Genomic DNA, 15833 nt, shown 5'->3' on the forward strand with positions numbered 1-15833 from the left:
CGTCACCAGCCCTGGCTCTGCAGACGGGTGTGATTTCTTCTCTTGAAATGAGCCTCCCCCTCCCTGCCTCCCTAAGAGTTCTGAGTGAGGAGAGTCCTCCCAAGCATGCAGCCCACACGACTTCTTCCTCTGGGACGCGCCTGGAGCCTGCACTGCTCTCCCACCGTGTCACCAAGGCCCTGAATCCTCTCGAGAACTTTTCTCACAGCACTCCTAGAGATTTGCCCTTGACGGTCCGTGCACCCACAGGGGATCCACCCCTTCCCGTCTCTACGGCCTGAGCCCGGGGAGAAGCTTCCTAATTCGCATTCCCACCCCATCCTTCCCGCACGGGGCCATCTGCCAAAGTGCAGAATCCGCCAAAGTGCGGAAAGGCTCTCTGTCGCCCTTCTGGTTTTGTAAACGAGGACGCACAGGTCCAGAAAGGGAGGGCCTTCTGAGGTTCTCTCTCCTCCATTATGACACCTGCAGGCCCGTATGCTTACAGCCCCAGGCTTCCTCTCCTCCACATAAAGGACACAACTCCCTGCCAGCCAGCCACACAAGAGGATTCCTCTGTGACCACAGGATTTTCTACCTTTTCAAACTTCCCTCCAGTTGTGCCTCTAGACATTCCTTCCTGCCACTTCGCTTGTGAATCCCACCTACATTATCTGTCTCTACGTTTACCTTGTGTTGCAGGCCCTGGGTTGGGACCCCAAAGCACACCTGATACGTAGCGTGTTTTAACACGTTTTGTTGAATGAATGAACGAAGCACATAGTCAGTTTTCCCCATATTGATGGTGGCTAGGTATCCGTTCATAGAAGGTGATAAATACTCTGAAGTTCGTACCAAAAGGGGCCATAATGGCAAACATTTCCTTGATGTGTTCGACGCTCACGGAGCAGTGATTTCTTCACATTTGGCAATTTAAGCCTGTAAAGTGCTCCCTCGGGAAACCACCCGCTCTCCCGGTCTCCTCGAACGGCCCCCACCTCCTGAGCCTTCCCAACGCACACACGGACCCTGATTATGACCCTGAGACTGGTGTGTAGAGACCAGTGAGAACGAGAAGGAACGTGGAAGTCACAGGGAGAGAGGAAAGGCTAGAAAACACTGGAAGAGAAGGAATTTGTAATATGGCCTCCACCAAAGACTAGAGAATATGACCCAGAACACATTCTCAAAACAGAATCGGTACTACAGGAATTATGTAAAATATAAATTGAATCCAAGAGTAATTTTAACATTTGGTTCCTGGCCACTAAACCTGGCAGCCGGTATCCAACAGTTTAAAATAATGAGAAAGTCAAATGGTTTTATTGGAAAATGAAGATTTCTTGGCCCATAACTTGCTGCCCTAGGAACACGAAGCATTGGTTCCGGACTCAGCCCCACTCTCTTCTGATGTGGTCTGCTAAAGAATTGTTACGGATCGCTATAGAAATGAAATTTATTTTGAAAAAGATACAAGTTAACTTGCAAATTCAGGACTGTAACAGGAAGAACAAGCCTGAAGTCTTAAATTAAGTGTCTGGCCATTATGTTCAGGAGATACCCCGTGTTTTATGGTAAGTTTTGCAGACCTCTGTAGGCTTCAACTCGATTTTTGTAAACAACAAAATTTAAGTGGGTGTCAGTAAAAACCAGTGAGTTATAAATGTTCTCTCTTCTAGCATATTTGATCAAAGTTGTCAATAAACAACATTGTATTTCCTGCAATTTCAGGCATGAATACTAATCTATGAATTTTAGTTTAATATGCTATCAGAGGACCCTGGGAGGCTATGAACAATTTGGACATCTGTTAAGTTATTCTCGGAGTAAAAGTGGACACATGTACGTTTCAGGAAATAAAATAAGATTATTAATGTATTTGCATTAAGATACTGTGTAAACACACACACACACACACAGCTACCATGATTTTTATATAAAAATCCAAGTTATCTGAATTGACAACTATGCACAGCAGTATCTGCTTCCTTCCTGCCCCTTCCCCACACTTTGACTCACACATTACTGGTACTTCTGATGGTAAAATTGATCCTTTTTAATGTTTATTTTTTGTTTTTGAAAGAGAGAGAGAGAACGCATGTGGGACGGGGCAGAGAGAGAGGGAGCACAGAATCCGAACCAGGCTCCAGGTTCTGAGCCATCAGCACAGAGCCCGACGCGGGGCTTGAACCCACGAGGCCAAAGATAGGCTGCCAGCAACAGCACCAGATCCTGCAGTGAGGAGAGCCCCCCTTCCACTCGCCTCTGCCCCCTCGCCCGCCCCTGCTCAGAAGCCAGTGTCTGCACGCCTGTAGCCCCTGGCCTGGTCTTCTGGAGCGGGTAGGCCTGACCCTGCTGTGGGAAAAGGTTCCCAGGCGTCTGGGTGGTACCGACGTCGGGCCCCTAAGGAAGAGACAGGCCGTGCGCTTGTAGGGATGGAGGTCAGACGAGACCGTGTTTTATTAAAAGGCCAGCGGGGAAAACAGTCCAAGAAGCAAACAGCAAAACAGCAAAGTCTCCGGTCCCGCCCTGCTGCCCAGCTCGGGGACAGGGACCCGGTGAGAACCTGCCACCAAGGCCAGGCCTTGCCCTGTTCCTGCCTTCTGAGCCCCGGCCCTCGGAAATCACCCAGCCTGGTCACCCCAAACAGCCGCAGGCGTTCGTGAAAGTCAATGTGTAACACTGCACACTGGGGAGCTGCAACTGGGGAGGAAATGATGAAGGAGTTTTGTTCAAAAGCAATATATATTTTTCATGGAGATAAGAGGCATATTACATTTGCTACAGAAAAATGCCACGAGACGAAAAAGCTGCGTGCTGCCGATACGACAAAAAGCATAAAAAATTCTACTTACGAAAGTGTTCTGCCCTATGAGGTCACACGGAATGAAAGGCATTATTCCAGGTGAGTGAACCACGCAGAAATGCGGATTTATTAGGGTTTGTTTTGAAATGTAATTTGTACGGCGAGCTTTTTATTCCTTTGACGGCAATGAAACATTTATCTGCTCCATGTTGGAAAGGCAAGAGATAACAGATAACCGAGGGAGACGTTTCAATAAAACACTCAGGAAAGAGGAAAGAAACGTGAGTGAATACGACTGCTTGCATTTCAGCTAATAAATAAAAAGGGCAGACAGGGCTTTAACTGGAAACCGACCCGGTTGATGCAGCCCGGAAGGTTTATTAAAAATTGGGTAGAACACTGATTCTTCCTACTTACAGCTACGATGGGAGCTGCCCAAGATGACGCCACGTGCACCCACTTTGAGTTGGGGTGCACAGGCCAACGTCTTCATGGGGCAACCTGCCAGTGGCCGTGATGGGGACACAGGTCCTCACGACGAGTGCGCCTGCCTCGGCCATTTGTGATCGCGTCTGGGATTCTGGACAAGCGACCAATACGGCGATCTTCCCACTCCCCCGTCGCGGTACAAACACTGGAGGTTTCTAGGGACGTTTTCAAGGTGCACCTGCCATGAGCCTTCCCTCTCAAAGGGCTGAGAAAAGATGAAGTTACCACTAAGGAGAGGCCTGAACCTGGTCCAGGCTCAGAAGTGCAAGCATATTTAGGCCACTCGCCTGACCCCAGCGCTAACCCAGCCTGTCACACAGCCCTCACTGAGACGGTGTTAGCACACAGGGCCCCAGACTCACAGAAGAAATCAGCTCTTGATTCAAGGCAGAAACGGAGCCCTCTCTGAACAGCCCCACGGCTCTCTGGAGTCCACTGCGTTCTCCCAAGAGTCTTGCTTTGGAGAACGAGGAGTCACTCACTACTCTGTGGATTCAGTCTCCTTGAAAACAGACACTGAGGAGCCGGGGAGGGAAAATGACTCGAAACCCCAGGAATGAAACCCTGGTGGAGCAGGGCCACGTTCGTGGGCCTGTGATTTGCAGGTGGCTTCTCACAACACAGCTCCACAGATGTGGCAAGAACCACAGCCCCCAGATCTGACTTCACTTGGTCCGGAAGCCGGAATTCAGACTGGGGAGTGAGGATGTGATCGGGAATTTACGTCAGCAAAATTGGGTTGTTCTGATACATGAAAGCTTTCAGGCTGTAAATAATTCATGACGTTTGCCAGATATAAAACGCCATCGTAAATCCATATTTGTGTATCAGAGAGATAGGAACAGAAAAGCAAGATACATAAAACGAATTGGCCTAACCCGGGGAGTTTGGATCCATTATTAAACAGGGAGCCAATTAAACATTCCATCCAATCTCCAGTTACGTTAGTAATTCTGTGATCACCGTTTTCACTTTCAACTACCCAAACCTTCCGACCAACACCATTCTGAAAGGCTCCTACGGACTCCCCAGGCCATTCTCCAAAGGCGTTATTTCTGTGGACGGGCTTTCAGAAAGAAACCGTTCAAAGTTCTGTGACAGTTGATAAATTGTCTCTGGAAGGATTATAATAACAAACCTTCTGAGAAATTTTTTTGCGACAGGTGTTAAATGAATTTGCATGCCTCAGCAGGATGCATGAAAAGAAGACTTAATGACTTAATTTCTAAGGCATCTATATTATTACCGCATGCTTCTGCAGACAGGTAATTACTGTCTACATAGGTAAGCGTGTAGTGCGTCCCTCGGGAAAAATGGTCAGGTCTCTGCCTTTTCCCCAGAAACCGTATTTTTCCTTCTTCTTCTTCTCCTTCTTTTTCTTCTTCTTTTTTTTATAATTAGGATGTATCTATAAGAAAAGCCCATTTATTGGTTTTTTAGTATACACAGCGCTTTCTTTAAAAGACCAAGATCCAAAACTGTTTTGTGATTCAAATTTAGAAGTAAACAAAGTGATCTTCTGAATCTTCCAAGGACGCATTTCACGTATTTAATTTGTCCCTTAATGTGTCAAAAGATTTTAAGGGTCTATAGGCCTGTAGCATACGTAAGCTCTGGGGTACACGGAAGAAACCAGCTGATATATGTACACGTAGACACGGAGAGCGTACACACGTATGTGTACACGGGCACGCTCTCTGACACGATCATTACACGCCATCCTGTGTTCTGGGGGACAGAAGCTGATGAGGGGCCTTTCCACCTGCTGTGGCTGAGCGAGCCAGGCGGTGGTTCAGCACCCACCGGCTCTCACTGCTCTACGGGCCGGTCCTAAGTGCGGCTGCTGGTGGAACAGGGCCTCTCACAACCCCCCGCCCCCTGACACTAAAGGTTCCCTCACGCGCGAGGGGATTTGGCACACGTTCTCCTATCGCGGCGGTCTTGAGCTGCAGACGCAGTCGCAGCGCTCGTGGTGATCCAGCTGGATGTCGACGAGAGCCATGTGCTTGGCTCTGGCCCTCCTCCTGAAATGGCCAGGCTCGAACTGTAACACCTAGGACGAGAAGCGCGTGTCCCGTTAGCAAGCCCTTGGGTTCACGGTCACCAGATCCCCTTCTTCTCTTCGTGACAACCGGTTCCCAACCCCTGGAGAAACCAAGGAACACGACAGGCTGCCTGTCATGATGCACTCGTGTAAATATTGTTACAGTCATCGGCTCCCTGATGTGGAGGCTCTGGGGTCACAGGGTAATGCCTCCTGTGTTTGTTACCAACCTGCAGCACCGTGGGGAGCTCACGTGTCCCGACAGGGGCCTCTCGGTAGCTTTCTAAGGGCCCGATCTGGGCCAAGTGCTACTCCAAATACTGTCACAACTATCCCTCAGAACAGACGTATGTTACAGATAAATCCAACACTCAGCATTTATTACTTCTTGCAGACAGAACAGGGCATATGCTCTTGTGGCTGAAAGTGGGGTGGATGCAGAATGTTTTTCCCTGCGGAAGGGGATTAGTGGCCATAATTAAGCGGAAATACATTTACGTTCTGACGTATCTGTTGATATATAATGCCTTTTACGATTTAAAACAGATCAGACTTCACCATATTCTTTTTTTAAAAATTTTTAATGTTTATTTATTACTGAGAGACAGAGAGAGACAGAACATGAGCATGGGAGGGGCAGAGAGAGGAGGAGACACAGAATCCGAAGCAGGCTCCAGGCTCCGAGCTGTGACCACAGAGCCCGACGTGGGGCTCGAACTCACAAACCGCAAGATCGTGACCTGAGCCGAAGTCGGACACTTAACCCACTGAGCCACCCAGGCGCCCCTCACCATATTCTTTCTACATTAATACCTGCGTATCAGTACAGCATTTCTTCGTGAAGTGCATCCTCGATTTCTTACATTAATAAGTTGATTGCAATGACATGAACGGAGCTGGAGAGATTAAGCTAAGTGAAATAAGTGAGAGAAAGACAAACACCGTATGATTTCGCCTGTGTGGGACTGAAGAAACAAAACGAGTGAGCAAAGAGGGGAAAAAGGAGAGACAAACCAAGAACAGACTCTTAACAACAGAGAACACACGGGTGGTCCCCGGAGGGGAGGTGGGGGGAGGGGTACGATGGTACACCTGTCGCGATGAGCACCAGGGATGCAGGGAAGTGTGGAACCATCGTATTGTACTCCTGAAACTCCAAGTACTCTGTACGTTAACTGGAGTCTCAATACACGCTTAGAAAAGTAAGGTGAAACCGAACTTCAGCCAAGTTTAAAGAGAAGCTGTCTTCTCTCCTGCTTCTCCCCTGCTGCGGCCTTCGGGAAGGCGGGCCTTCACCATCGCAGGCAGAATCCCCCGGAGCGTCCTACTGTCGCTTTCACATACACTGTCTGGTCGGTTCGATTGCTTCTCTCGTTTATGCCCTCAGGTTCCCGCTAGCCATGACTTCTGCCTTCCTTCTACTGTCCCTTCACGGAGGTATCCTGTCCCCACCCTGGAGGACTGAGATGCTCCAGGAGGCCGTGCGCCCCATTCAGGGTCTTCTGGGCACCGAGAGCCAGGTCCAAGGACAGGGTCCCGTCCTCCAGCATCCTTGCCCCGGGGGCCACTGCCTCTTCAGCGTGCCTGTGATTTCCTTCTGCGTCTCCAAGGGGTGTGGGGCTCCACGTGTGCACTGAGTGGGGACGCAATATGCTTTGCCTCGTTTACTGCCATCCCGGGTGAAGGCCAGACGTGGCAAAATCCTGCCTCAGTGTCTGCACGACTATTCCTGGCATCCCTGCAAGGGGATCCCTGGCATTCCTTTACTATGGATTCTCTCCCCAGAAGTTTTCTCGGATGACCAGCTTCAAGTCATAAACCAAAACCATCTACTAGGAAACGGGGGTCCAGACTGCTCAGCCCTTGGCCCCCCTTCTTCAGCCATGCCGCCCACGGGGGCTCCAGAGAGGACAAGAACGGATGCTCTCCTTTGCTCAGTGTTCAGTCAAGCCGCAGAGCCTGGACCCTAAAGTGGGGCAGAGAATCCCACGTGCAGGGGACCCCCAGGAGGACTCGTCCCCGAGGCACAGAGACTCACAAGTGCTTGCTGTCGGTAAAGCTGGTCCAAAGGGCAGTTCCGACGACCACGTATATCGTATCCTTCTCCTCCTGCAATTCTAGGACACGTACAGCAGGGATCACACGCTCTCCCACAATTTGTTATGCATTCTACTCGCTGGATCATAAGCACATGGAGAACAGAGAAGCAGAAGGCATTACTAATGTCAATGAGGATGTTCTAGATGCTGCACGCTGTTGTAAGTGACTTTGCAAATGACAAATTATTTGCACTTCACTCCAGCCCTCTTAGGCACTCTCCTAGGTCTCCATCCATGAGGGAAGAGAGACACGAAGTTGCCCCCGGTTACACAGCCGACATCCGCTGGTGCCAGGACGTGACTCCCCCTGGACCAGCTGACGCTCCCACCCGTGCGTATTTGGTCAGAGGGCCTCGGAGAGAGTCAGAGGTTTGCGTCCTCCAGCTTCACCGAGAATTTCTCCACTGCGAGCCGGTCACTATCACCCAAGACCACACGGAAAGCACACCCAGGGGCTTGCAGGGCAGGGGAGTGACTTCTGAGACGATGCACAGGGGACAAATATGTCTGCTCAGGCCACTCCGACCGGCGCCTGCTCTGTCGCGCTGAGTTCTCGCTGATGGCAGACAGCAGCGCGTGCCCTCGGCTGACGGCAGAGACCAGGCACTTTCCAACGGCTCTCTTGCTTGTTCGGGGACTTTCCCGGTGTTTTATATTAAGCAGCGTGGGCACAGGGGCCAACGTGCTTTGCTGATAAGCCGGGAAAAGTGAATTGGCAGATGCCTTCCCAGACAAGGCAGGAAAAGCCGCGTCTGAACAGAGCGGAGGCTGGCCCACTTCGCCGGCTGATGGCAGCGCTGAGGCTCAAAGCGTTAACGGTCTCGGGTTCAGGCACACGGCGCTCAGAGGGAGAAGAAAGCAGAGACAACCTGATGAAACTGGGGAGGCGAAGAGGGAGACGGAAAGCCTTTATCTGGGAAGGAAGCCCGGCTGCTCGGGGGAGGTCTGGTCACTTTTGAAGGCAAGAGCCACCGCACGAATTATAGCCGCCCGAGGCCACTCGCGAATGGGCCTGTTCCCCGAGCGGTGGGACATCCAGAAACACAAATCCAGCCAGGAGGACCCAGCCACTTCTTGTCACCTGCGGGTGGGAACGGAAATCCTGACCCCTCTGTGTCACGTGGAAAACCACAGGAAGCCGGGAGGACTTGACTTCTGCTCACCGGAGAACATTCTGCCGGAGCCGGCTGGTGGCTTTCGTAACACGACACAAAGTCAGAGAGGCTCCGCTGGCAAACTACCATATCACAAAAGATACTTCACCACAGTTACGCGCCTCGTAGCCAAGAAACCACTGAGTGAATCATTGCCGTGAAGCTATTAACACTAATAAAACACTGGGCAGGAAAACTATGTGCTGAGTTGGGTCCTTCTTTATTGGGAAGATAAAAAGAGGTTGTTAAGGCCTTGTAACACTTCTCAAATTAATGGCTGACAAAGGAATATAAGGGCATATTCCAGGACAAATGCGGTGTATAAACCACAATCATTAAGAGTTAAAAAAAATTTTTTTAATGTTGATTTAATTTTGAGAGAGAGAGTGCGAGTGGGGGAGGGGCAGAGAGGGAGGGAGACACGGAATCCGAAGCAGGCTCCAGGCTCCGAGCGGGAAGGCTCGAACTCAGGAACCCTGAGATGACGACCAGAGCCGAAGTTGGACACTTAACTGACTGACCCACCCAGGTGCCCGCATAGAGTTTATCTTAAAAAAAAAAGCTTCCTATTTTTGCTTTCAGTTTGACTTCTTCCCTGCTCATAAGACTTTATGAAAGATGTGCAGAGGGTTAAGATTTTTAAGGGCTGGTAGTCAAGTTTTGTGATGAAACCTCAGTGATTACAAGCAAAAGTATTTGGAGGAGGGAAAATGTACTATTTTCTGCCCGGGTAACTGCTGAACTTGTGGACAATGGTCCCAGCAGAAGCAGAGCGTTGTGGTGGGAGGACTGGTACCGGGTCAGAAGACATGGTCCTCGGTAAGAAAGACAGGGGTGACAGCGTTTAACACTGTGTCCCTGGCAGAGTAAGTCTGAAGGTGATGTGACAGTGAGGGTCCGTAAAGCTCTCCTCAATACTGAAAATGCAGTCTTGCTACTGGAGACATGGAGTTTTCTGGAAGCACTCTGGGGTTCCTGTGGGAGCACCCTGGGAGCACTCTGGGATTCCTGTGGGAGCACCCTGGGAGCACTCTGGGGTTCCTGTGGGAACACCCTGGGGTTCCTCTGGGAGCACCCTGGGAGCACTCTGGGGTTCCTCTGGGAGCACCCTGGAAGCACTCTGGGGTTCCTCTGGGAGCACCATGGGAGCACTCTGGGGTTCCTGTGGGAACTCCTTGGGGTTCCTCTGGGAGCACCCTGGGAGCATTCTGGGGTTCCTGTGGGAGCGCCCTGGGGTTCCTCTGGGAGCACCCTGGGAGCACTCTGGGGTTCCTCTGGGAGCACTCAGCCGCAGTCCCACCTCTAAAGAAGAAAGAAGTCACTGTGTCGGCACCATACAGGCTGAAAGACTGCATGCTCAGCCTACGTGCTGTGGAAGATGTAACAGGGGCCTCACCAGGCACCGCATTTCTGAGCAGGGAATCAGCGTGTCGCATTTCTGAGCAGGGAATCAGAGGGTCGTGTCGCCAACGGGTCTGGTCTACCTGAAGGGCGGCACGCCCCAAGGCAGGAAGGCCGGACCCGGAGCGCAATCCAGAAGGGAAGGAATGTTCACATTCTGTAGCTCTCAGTGGATGAGCGAGGAGTCAGTGGGCCACACGGAGGCCAGACAACCCCACCCAACTCCGCTTCGCACTCTACGACTTCAGATGCTCTCATGGATCGGCATCCCCGGGAGGGGAGCATCCCGGCATGATGTCCGAGAGGTGGACGGGCCATCCTAGCCACAGTGACCGCCCCAGATCGTATCTCTGAGTCTCTCGCATGTGCCTGGTGCTCCCCCCACCAATTTGTTAGAGTCCTCACATGATTTCAGGCAGGCAGGACTCTGGCGGGAGGACGGTGCCACGGCTAACAGAGACCGGGGAATCTCAGGTCTGGGAACCCCAAATTGCAGGTGATTGTGGGGACGAAGGGAGGAAATCCGAGGCCCCACGGGGCTTCAAGTGCCTGGCCCTGGGGTGCCTCCCATGTGGCAAAGCTGGAACCGGAGGCCGTATCTTCCTTCCAGCCTCAACGGTGTCCCTGGAAAGCACAGGGAAAGTCTGCAGAATGCGCTCACGGCTCACCCAAAGACAGAAACGGAAGGAAGCAGGGAGGCTCTGTACCAGCTCAGAAATGCTATTTCCAGAAACAGAAGAGAAATGTTCTTGACTGTTGCTAGGTTGGCTATCCTCACAACCCCAAACCTCACCGCTTTTGCCACAGAGGAGAAAGTCTGTGGAAACCAATCTTTTCTCTGTCTCCTCGCCCTCAACTTGCAATTCTAGCTGAATCTGTTTCTACGGCAGATGCTTAAAACACGTCAAAACTCAAAGTACTATTCTTTTCTCCCAAGTCTGAGGCTCGACCTTTTAAAACCTCTAATCAATCTTTTGGTTCATATATAAATATCTACATTTTCTGACTCTTAAACTGTAACAGAAAGCAATCTTTAATATAAAATTTTACAGTGAAATAAGAGTAATGCTCTAAAGTCTTGCCCCCGCCCCCCGCCGCCCGGCTGCCATTTTGTCCAGAGACAGGAACGACTGTGCCAGAAACAGAGGCTGGTCCAGGCTATGCTCTGTAGTGTGGTAGCTACTGCCTGTGTGGAGCTATCTACGTTTGAATTAGTTAAAATAAAATGAAATGACAAGTCCAGTCCCCCATTTGTGTGGCATACACATCAAGGGCCCCATAACCGCACGTTGCCAGTGACCACCGCCCTGCACAGCCCAGGCTGGAAACGTGTCCATCCCTGCAGAAAATTCTACCACGTCATACAGGTGGTTGTGGGGGCCTCGTGACAAAATCATGAGAAGCAGCACAGAGAAAACCGACTTTGCTCTTTCTCTCTCTGCTACTTCGTGAGTTTTTGGCTGTTGCCTGAATGGACACAGATAGGGGACCAGATGATGAAAACCGTCATCTAATTTAAAAGGTCGCTGGGGCACCTGGGTGGCTCAGTTGGTTAAGCATCCGACTTCGGCTCAGGTCATGATCTCATGGTTCGTGGGTTCGAGCCCCACGTCAGGCTCTGTGCTGACAGCTTGGAGCCTGGAGCCTGGAGCCTGCTTCCGATTCTGTGTCTCCCTCTCTCTCTCTCTCTCTGCCCTGCTCACACTCTCTCTCTCTCTCAAAAATAAACATTAAACAATTTTTTAAAAGGCACTGTATTTCTAGAGAAGATCCTATCCCTTCATGCACATTATCAAGGCAGATGAGAACTGAAATAACATCATCTCACTGTCTACACAATATGTTTTCTGGAAACTTCCCTTTTGAAAAAATTACCACCTCAAAGTTATCTTTTGTATCCTATACATTCCAAGAGGCATAAAGGACCTACTATTAGCAAAAAAGGAAAAACACCTTAACAGGATGCTTACAAGTACTTTTGAGAACAGAAAGTCATAAAGAAGGTAACACTGCATCGCACAGAGAAGAATGCTCCAGGGAAACAGCATGACCCGTGGAAAGAGCAATTATATCAGCTCCATTAGGGGCTTCATAATTTTTCAGATTTTATTCCCTAAACGCCGAGTGCTGAAATATTTGTGCAGAGTCGCACAGTTCTGCTTATGTGATGGGTTCCAGTTGCCCCCGTAAGGCAGCTCGTGCCCCATAGAAACTCATTTCACATCTCATCGGTTACCAGCAGAAGCTAGGGACCCTGGCGTCTCTTTTTTCTGGGGTAAGAATACAGTCACAGAAGAGAACAAGAACAGGGATTTCCCCCTAATGAGCCCCACTCAAGCAACCCCCGTGTCTGGAAAGGGAGCCAGCCTCTCTTCTCTTCCACGGTGCAGCCCACAGAGTGGTCACGGGGACACATTTCAAGGGTGTTTTAGCAGTCCAGGGGCAATACGCCAGGCGCCTTGGTTCTGGCTGTGCAGTGGCCGAGTGAATGATTGATGCTGTTTGGTCCCTTGGTCTGGCGCTTGGCAGAGCGATTTTGTCTAGAGCTCTGCAGACTCCTGGATGTCAAAACACTAGAAGACGAGGTTTCAGGGATGCTGACATCTTAGACCCACTTATGTGATGGGCAGAGAACCAAGAGCTTCCCTTTCTCAATGTTAACTGTGCACAGAAATGTACAGGTAATGGCTCCCGGGTACAAAGACAAGAAGAGAAGGCGAGAAGGACCCTTCAGAGTTCTACAGTGTGAACTGTCTGGGAGGTGAGGGGTTTGGGGGCGGGGGGGGGCATATGTTTAACTCTGCCATTTCTGCCATAAACCATTTAAACAATGAAGCTGTACCTTCTATCTGAGCAGAGTCCAGAAGGAAATAAAGCACTCTACAGATAGATCAAGGGCCTGGACGTGAATCTTCTTCCGCGGCATGATGTCTGTGTAGACATCGTGTCACCTGCTAGATTATTTTAACTCTGTTCTGATTACTGCATTCTGCATGGACCCTCAGGGTGTGCCTAAACATTACAAAGTTCTGAGATGCAAAGGACAACGTCCAATCTGGACTTCACCGGGTCATACAAAAATAAAACACAATGAACACAGACCGTAGCGTTCTCTGGCCATGAGGACATTATGTTCCCCCGTGAAAACTGCAGGGTGGAGTAAGAAATTCTTACGCCTAAGGAAATAGCTCTGTGTGGGTCTAAAATAATGTGTTTCCCTCCTGAGGTAAGCACGGCCATTGTGACAGCTGACTTCCTGCACTTCCCAAGTCGAAAATACCACGTATGACACAGCCATTTTCATTTAGCTCCGAGGCTGCCTCCTTCGACCTGCTATTATTGTTGTGTGGGCAGGATAAAAAAGAAACAGCTTCACAAAGCTGGACGTTTTGTTTAGGGACCACCCTCGACTCCTTTGTTTGGGTGGGTACCGGGGAAAAGTAGCTCAAACAGTAATGTCTAATAATAACGTCTGCTTCATTGTTTCCATTCTCAGATTCCTGCGTGATGTTTGGCATCTTCCAAGGTGCGCTTCCTTCGTGCTGCGAACCACCCTGTAAGTGGTTATCTGAGAGATTTCCTTGTCGCGTGTCACATATGTGAACGCTTGAGTCTCTACGCTTGGTGATGTGGGTCCCCACGACTGGGAGGAAACCGGGCACCGCCACGGTCAGGACCGCGAACTCCCCCCAAGCCTGCTCTTACTCTGATGCTCAGTAACGAGCCGTATGTTTAAAAGGAAAAAAGCACAGTGTCACGAGTGACAGGAACACAGACTTGGCTCTCCTTAAAGGTTTGCTCCCTCTTTTACCCTCATATTTACTTTTTGTTCATTGTTGCCTCCTTTCAGAGCTGACGTCCTGGGGAGCACCCAGCAGTAGTCAGGAAAAACTGGTATTTTTAGCAGAAAGATATTATCATACTTAGAGAATTGAGAAGCCTCTAACTATATATGTTTTCTGCCAATTTACATTTTGTTGTCTTCACTCTGCCTAATCTTTTAAATTGTTTTTTTAAAGTCTATTTATTTTTGAGAGAGACAGAGAGAGAATGCAAGTGGGTTACGGGCACAGAGAGAGGGAGACACAGAATCTGAAGCAGGCTCCAGGCTCCGAGCTGTCAGCACAGAGCCCGACACGGGGCTCGAACTCACCAGCCATGAGATCATGATCTGAGCTGAAGTCGGATGCTCAACCGACTGAGCCACCCAGGAGCCCCTACTCTGCCTAATTTTTTTAAGTTTATTTATTTACTTTGAGACCGAGAGACTGGGGCAGGGGCAGAGAGAGGGGCAGAGAGAGAATCCCAAGCATCGAACACACAAACTGTGGGATCATGACCTGAGCTGAAATCAAGAGTCGGATGCTTAACTGACTGAGCCACCCAGGTGCACCTATCTCTGCTTAATTTTTTAATGACTTGATTGACTTCAAGTTTGGCCCTTAGAATTTTTTTTTCAATATATGAAATTGATTGTCAAATTGGTTTCCATACAACACCCAGTGCTCATCTCAAAAGGTGCCCTCCTCAATACCCATCACCCACCTTTCCCTCCCTCCCACCCCCCCCCCCCCATCAACCCTCAGTTCTCAGTTTTTAAGAGTCTCTTAGGCTTTGGCTCTCTCCCACTCTGACCTCTTTTTTTTTTTCCTTCCCCTCCCCCATGGGTTTCTGTTAAGTTTCTCAGGATCCACATAAGAGTGAAAACATATGGTATCTGTCTGTCTCTGTATGGCTTATTTCACTTAGCATCACAATCTCCAGTTCCATGCACGTTGCTACAAAGGGCCATATTTCATTCTTTCTCATTGCCACGTAGCACTCCATTGTGTATATAAACCACAATTCCTTAGAATTTTTTTAAAGCGGCCTGGATTTTTCAGTTATGGCCTTTAGGAATACCATCATATCACTACAAGGAGGCTAGTTAAGCTGTGCCTCACGGCATCATACATTTGATTACATAATCTACCAAGGGGGCTGTCGCCCACAGGTGGTATTATGTGATTAGGAAAAAGAGTCCCTTCTTCAGGAATGACTTAGCCCCGCCCCAAGGCACGTGGCTTGGCAAGGTTAGCACACGTATAATTTCAGCTCCCCATCGACCCTCCGGCTGGGTGCCCTTGTGCAGTGAACAACCCCAACAACTGTGTGCACCCTGGAGACTGCATCACATTTGCAGCTGCAAAGAGCTTCCGTGTGGTAGTGTTGCAGGATTGCAACCAAGACGGTTGACGGCGACTCACCTCATGATACTTCTTCACAGTTTTCCCTGAATTGCAGGAGCAGGACTTCCAGCTGACGGTCCCACAGCCACAGTTACCGCCACAGCGCTGCACGAGGAGGCAGCGTGGAAAGAAAACCACGTTGGTCAGCTTCAGCTCCTCTCGTAAGTTGACGGAGTAATTCCTGGGGGTGCAGCTGTAGCGCTTGACCTCGTCATTGAGCCTGTCCAGGTCAACTGTAAGAGACACAGGCACCATGTGAGGCGGCAGACCGCCCTCAGCAAGCACCCTCTCGGCAGGCATTTCTGGGCAAGGGGCCGGAAGGTTCTGCCAGGACAGGACAGCCTCACTCCAGGGATCAAATCTGCCCTTGGGATCTCAGTTATCAGCCCACACACTGAAGGGGGAAAATCTAATTCTCTTTTGACCCGATCTGCCCTGCAATGATAGTAATAACAATAAATAGAATGATCAACGACAACGAAGAAGAAAACAAAAAGATTCCGGAAACTTTGGCTCAATCTTTACCTTGGTTCAAATTTCTTGGCATCTTAAAAAAAATTTTTGTCTTAACGTGTGTTTATTCTTGAGAGAGAGAGAGACAGAGTGCGAGTTGGGGAGGGGCAGAGAGAGAGG

At 49.9% G+C, this 15833-nt stretch overlaps 1 protein-coding gene across 3 annotated transcripts in view; it reads right to left on the bottom strand.

Moving 5' to 3' along the window:
* Positions 1-2889: 2889 nt before the first annotated feature.
* Positions 2890-15833, bottom strand: part of PDGFD (platelet derived growth factor D) — a 221345-nt gene continuing 208401 nt past the window's right edge. For all 3 annotated transcript variants that reach the window (XM_042957827.1, XM_042957826.1, XM_042957828.1), the window contains exons 6-7: positions 15219-15433; positions 2890-5327 (exon numbers count right to left, since the gene is read on the bottom strand). In XM_042957827.1, the coding sequence (XP_042813761.1) occupies positions 5202-5327; positions 15219-15433 (341 nt within the window). In that variant the 3' untranslated portion in view covers positions 2890-5201. The remainder of the gene's footprint in view (positions 5328-15218; positions 15434-15833) is intronic.

This window comes from Panthera tigris, chromosome D1, assembly GCF_018350195.1.
Source record: "Panthera tigris isolate Pti1 chromosome D1, P.tigris_Pti1_mat1.1, whole genome shotgun sequence".
NCBI classification, from domain to species: domain Eukaryota; kingdom Metazoa; phylum Chordata; class Mammalia; order Carnivora; family Felidae; genus Panthera; species Panthera tigris.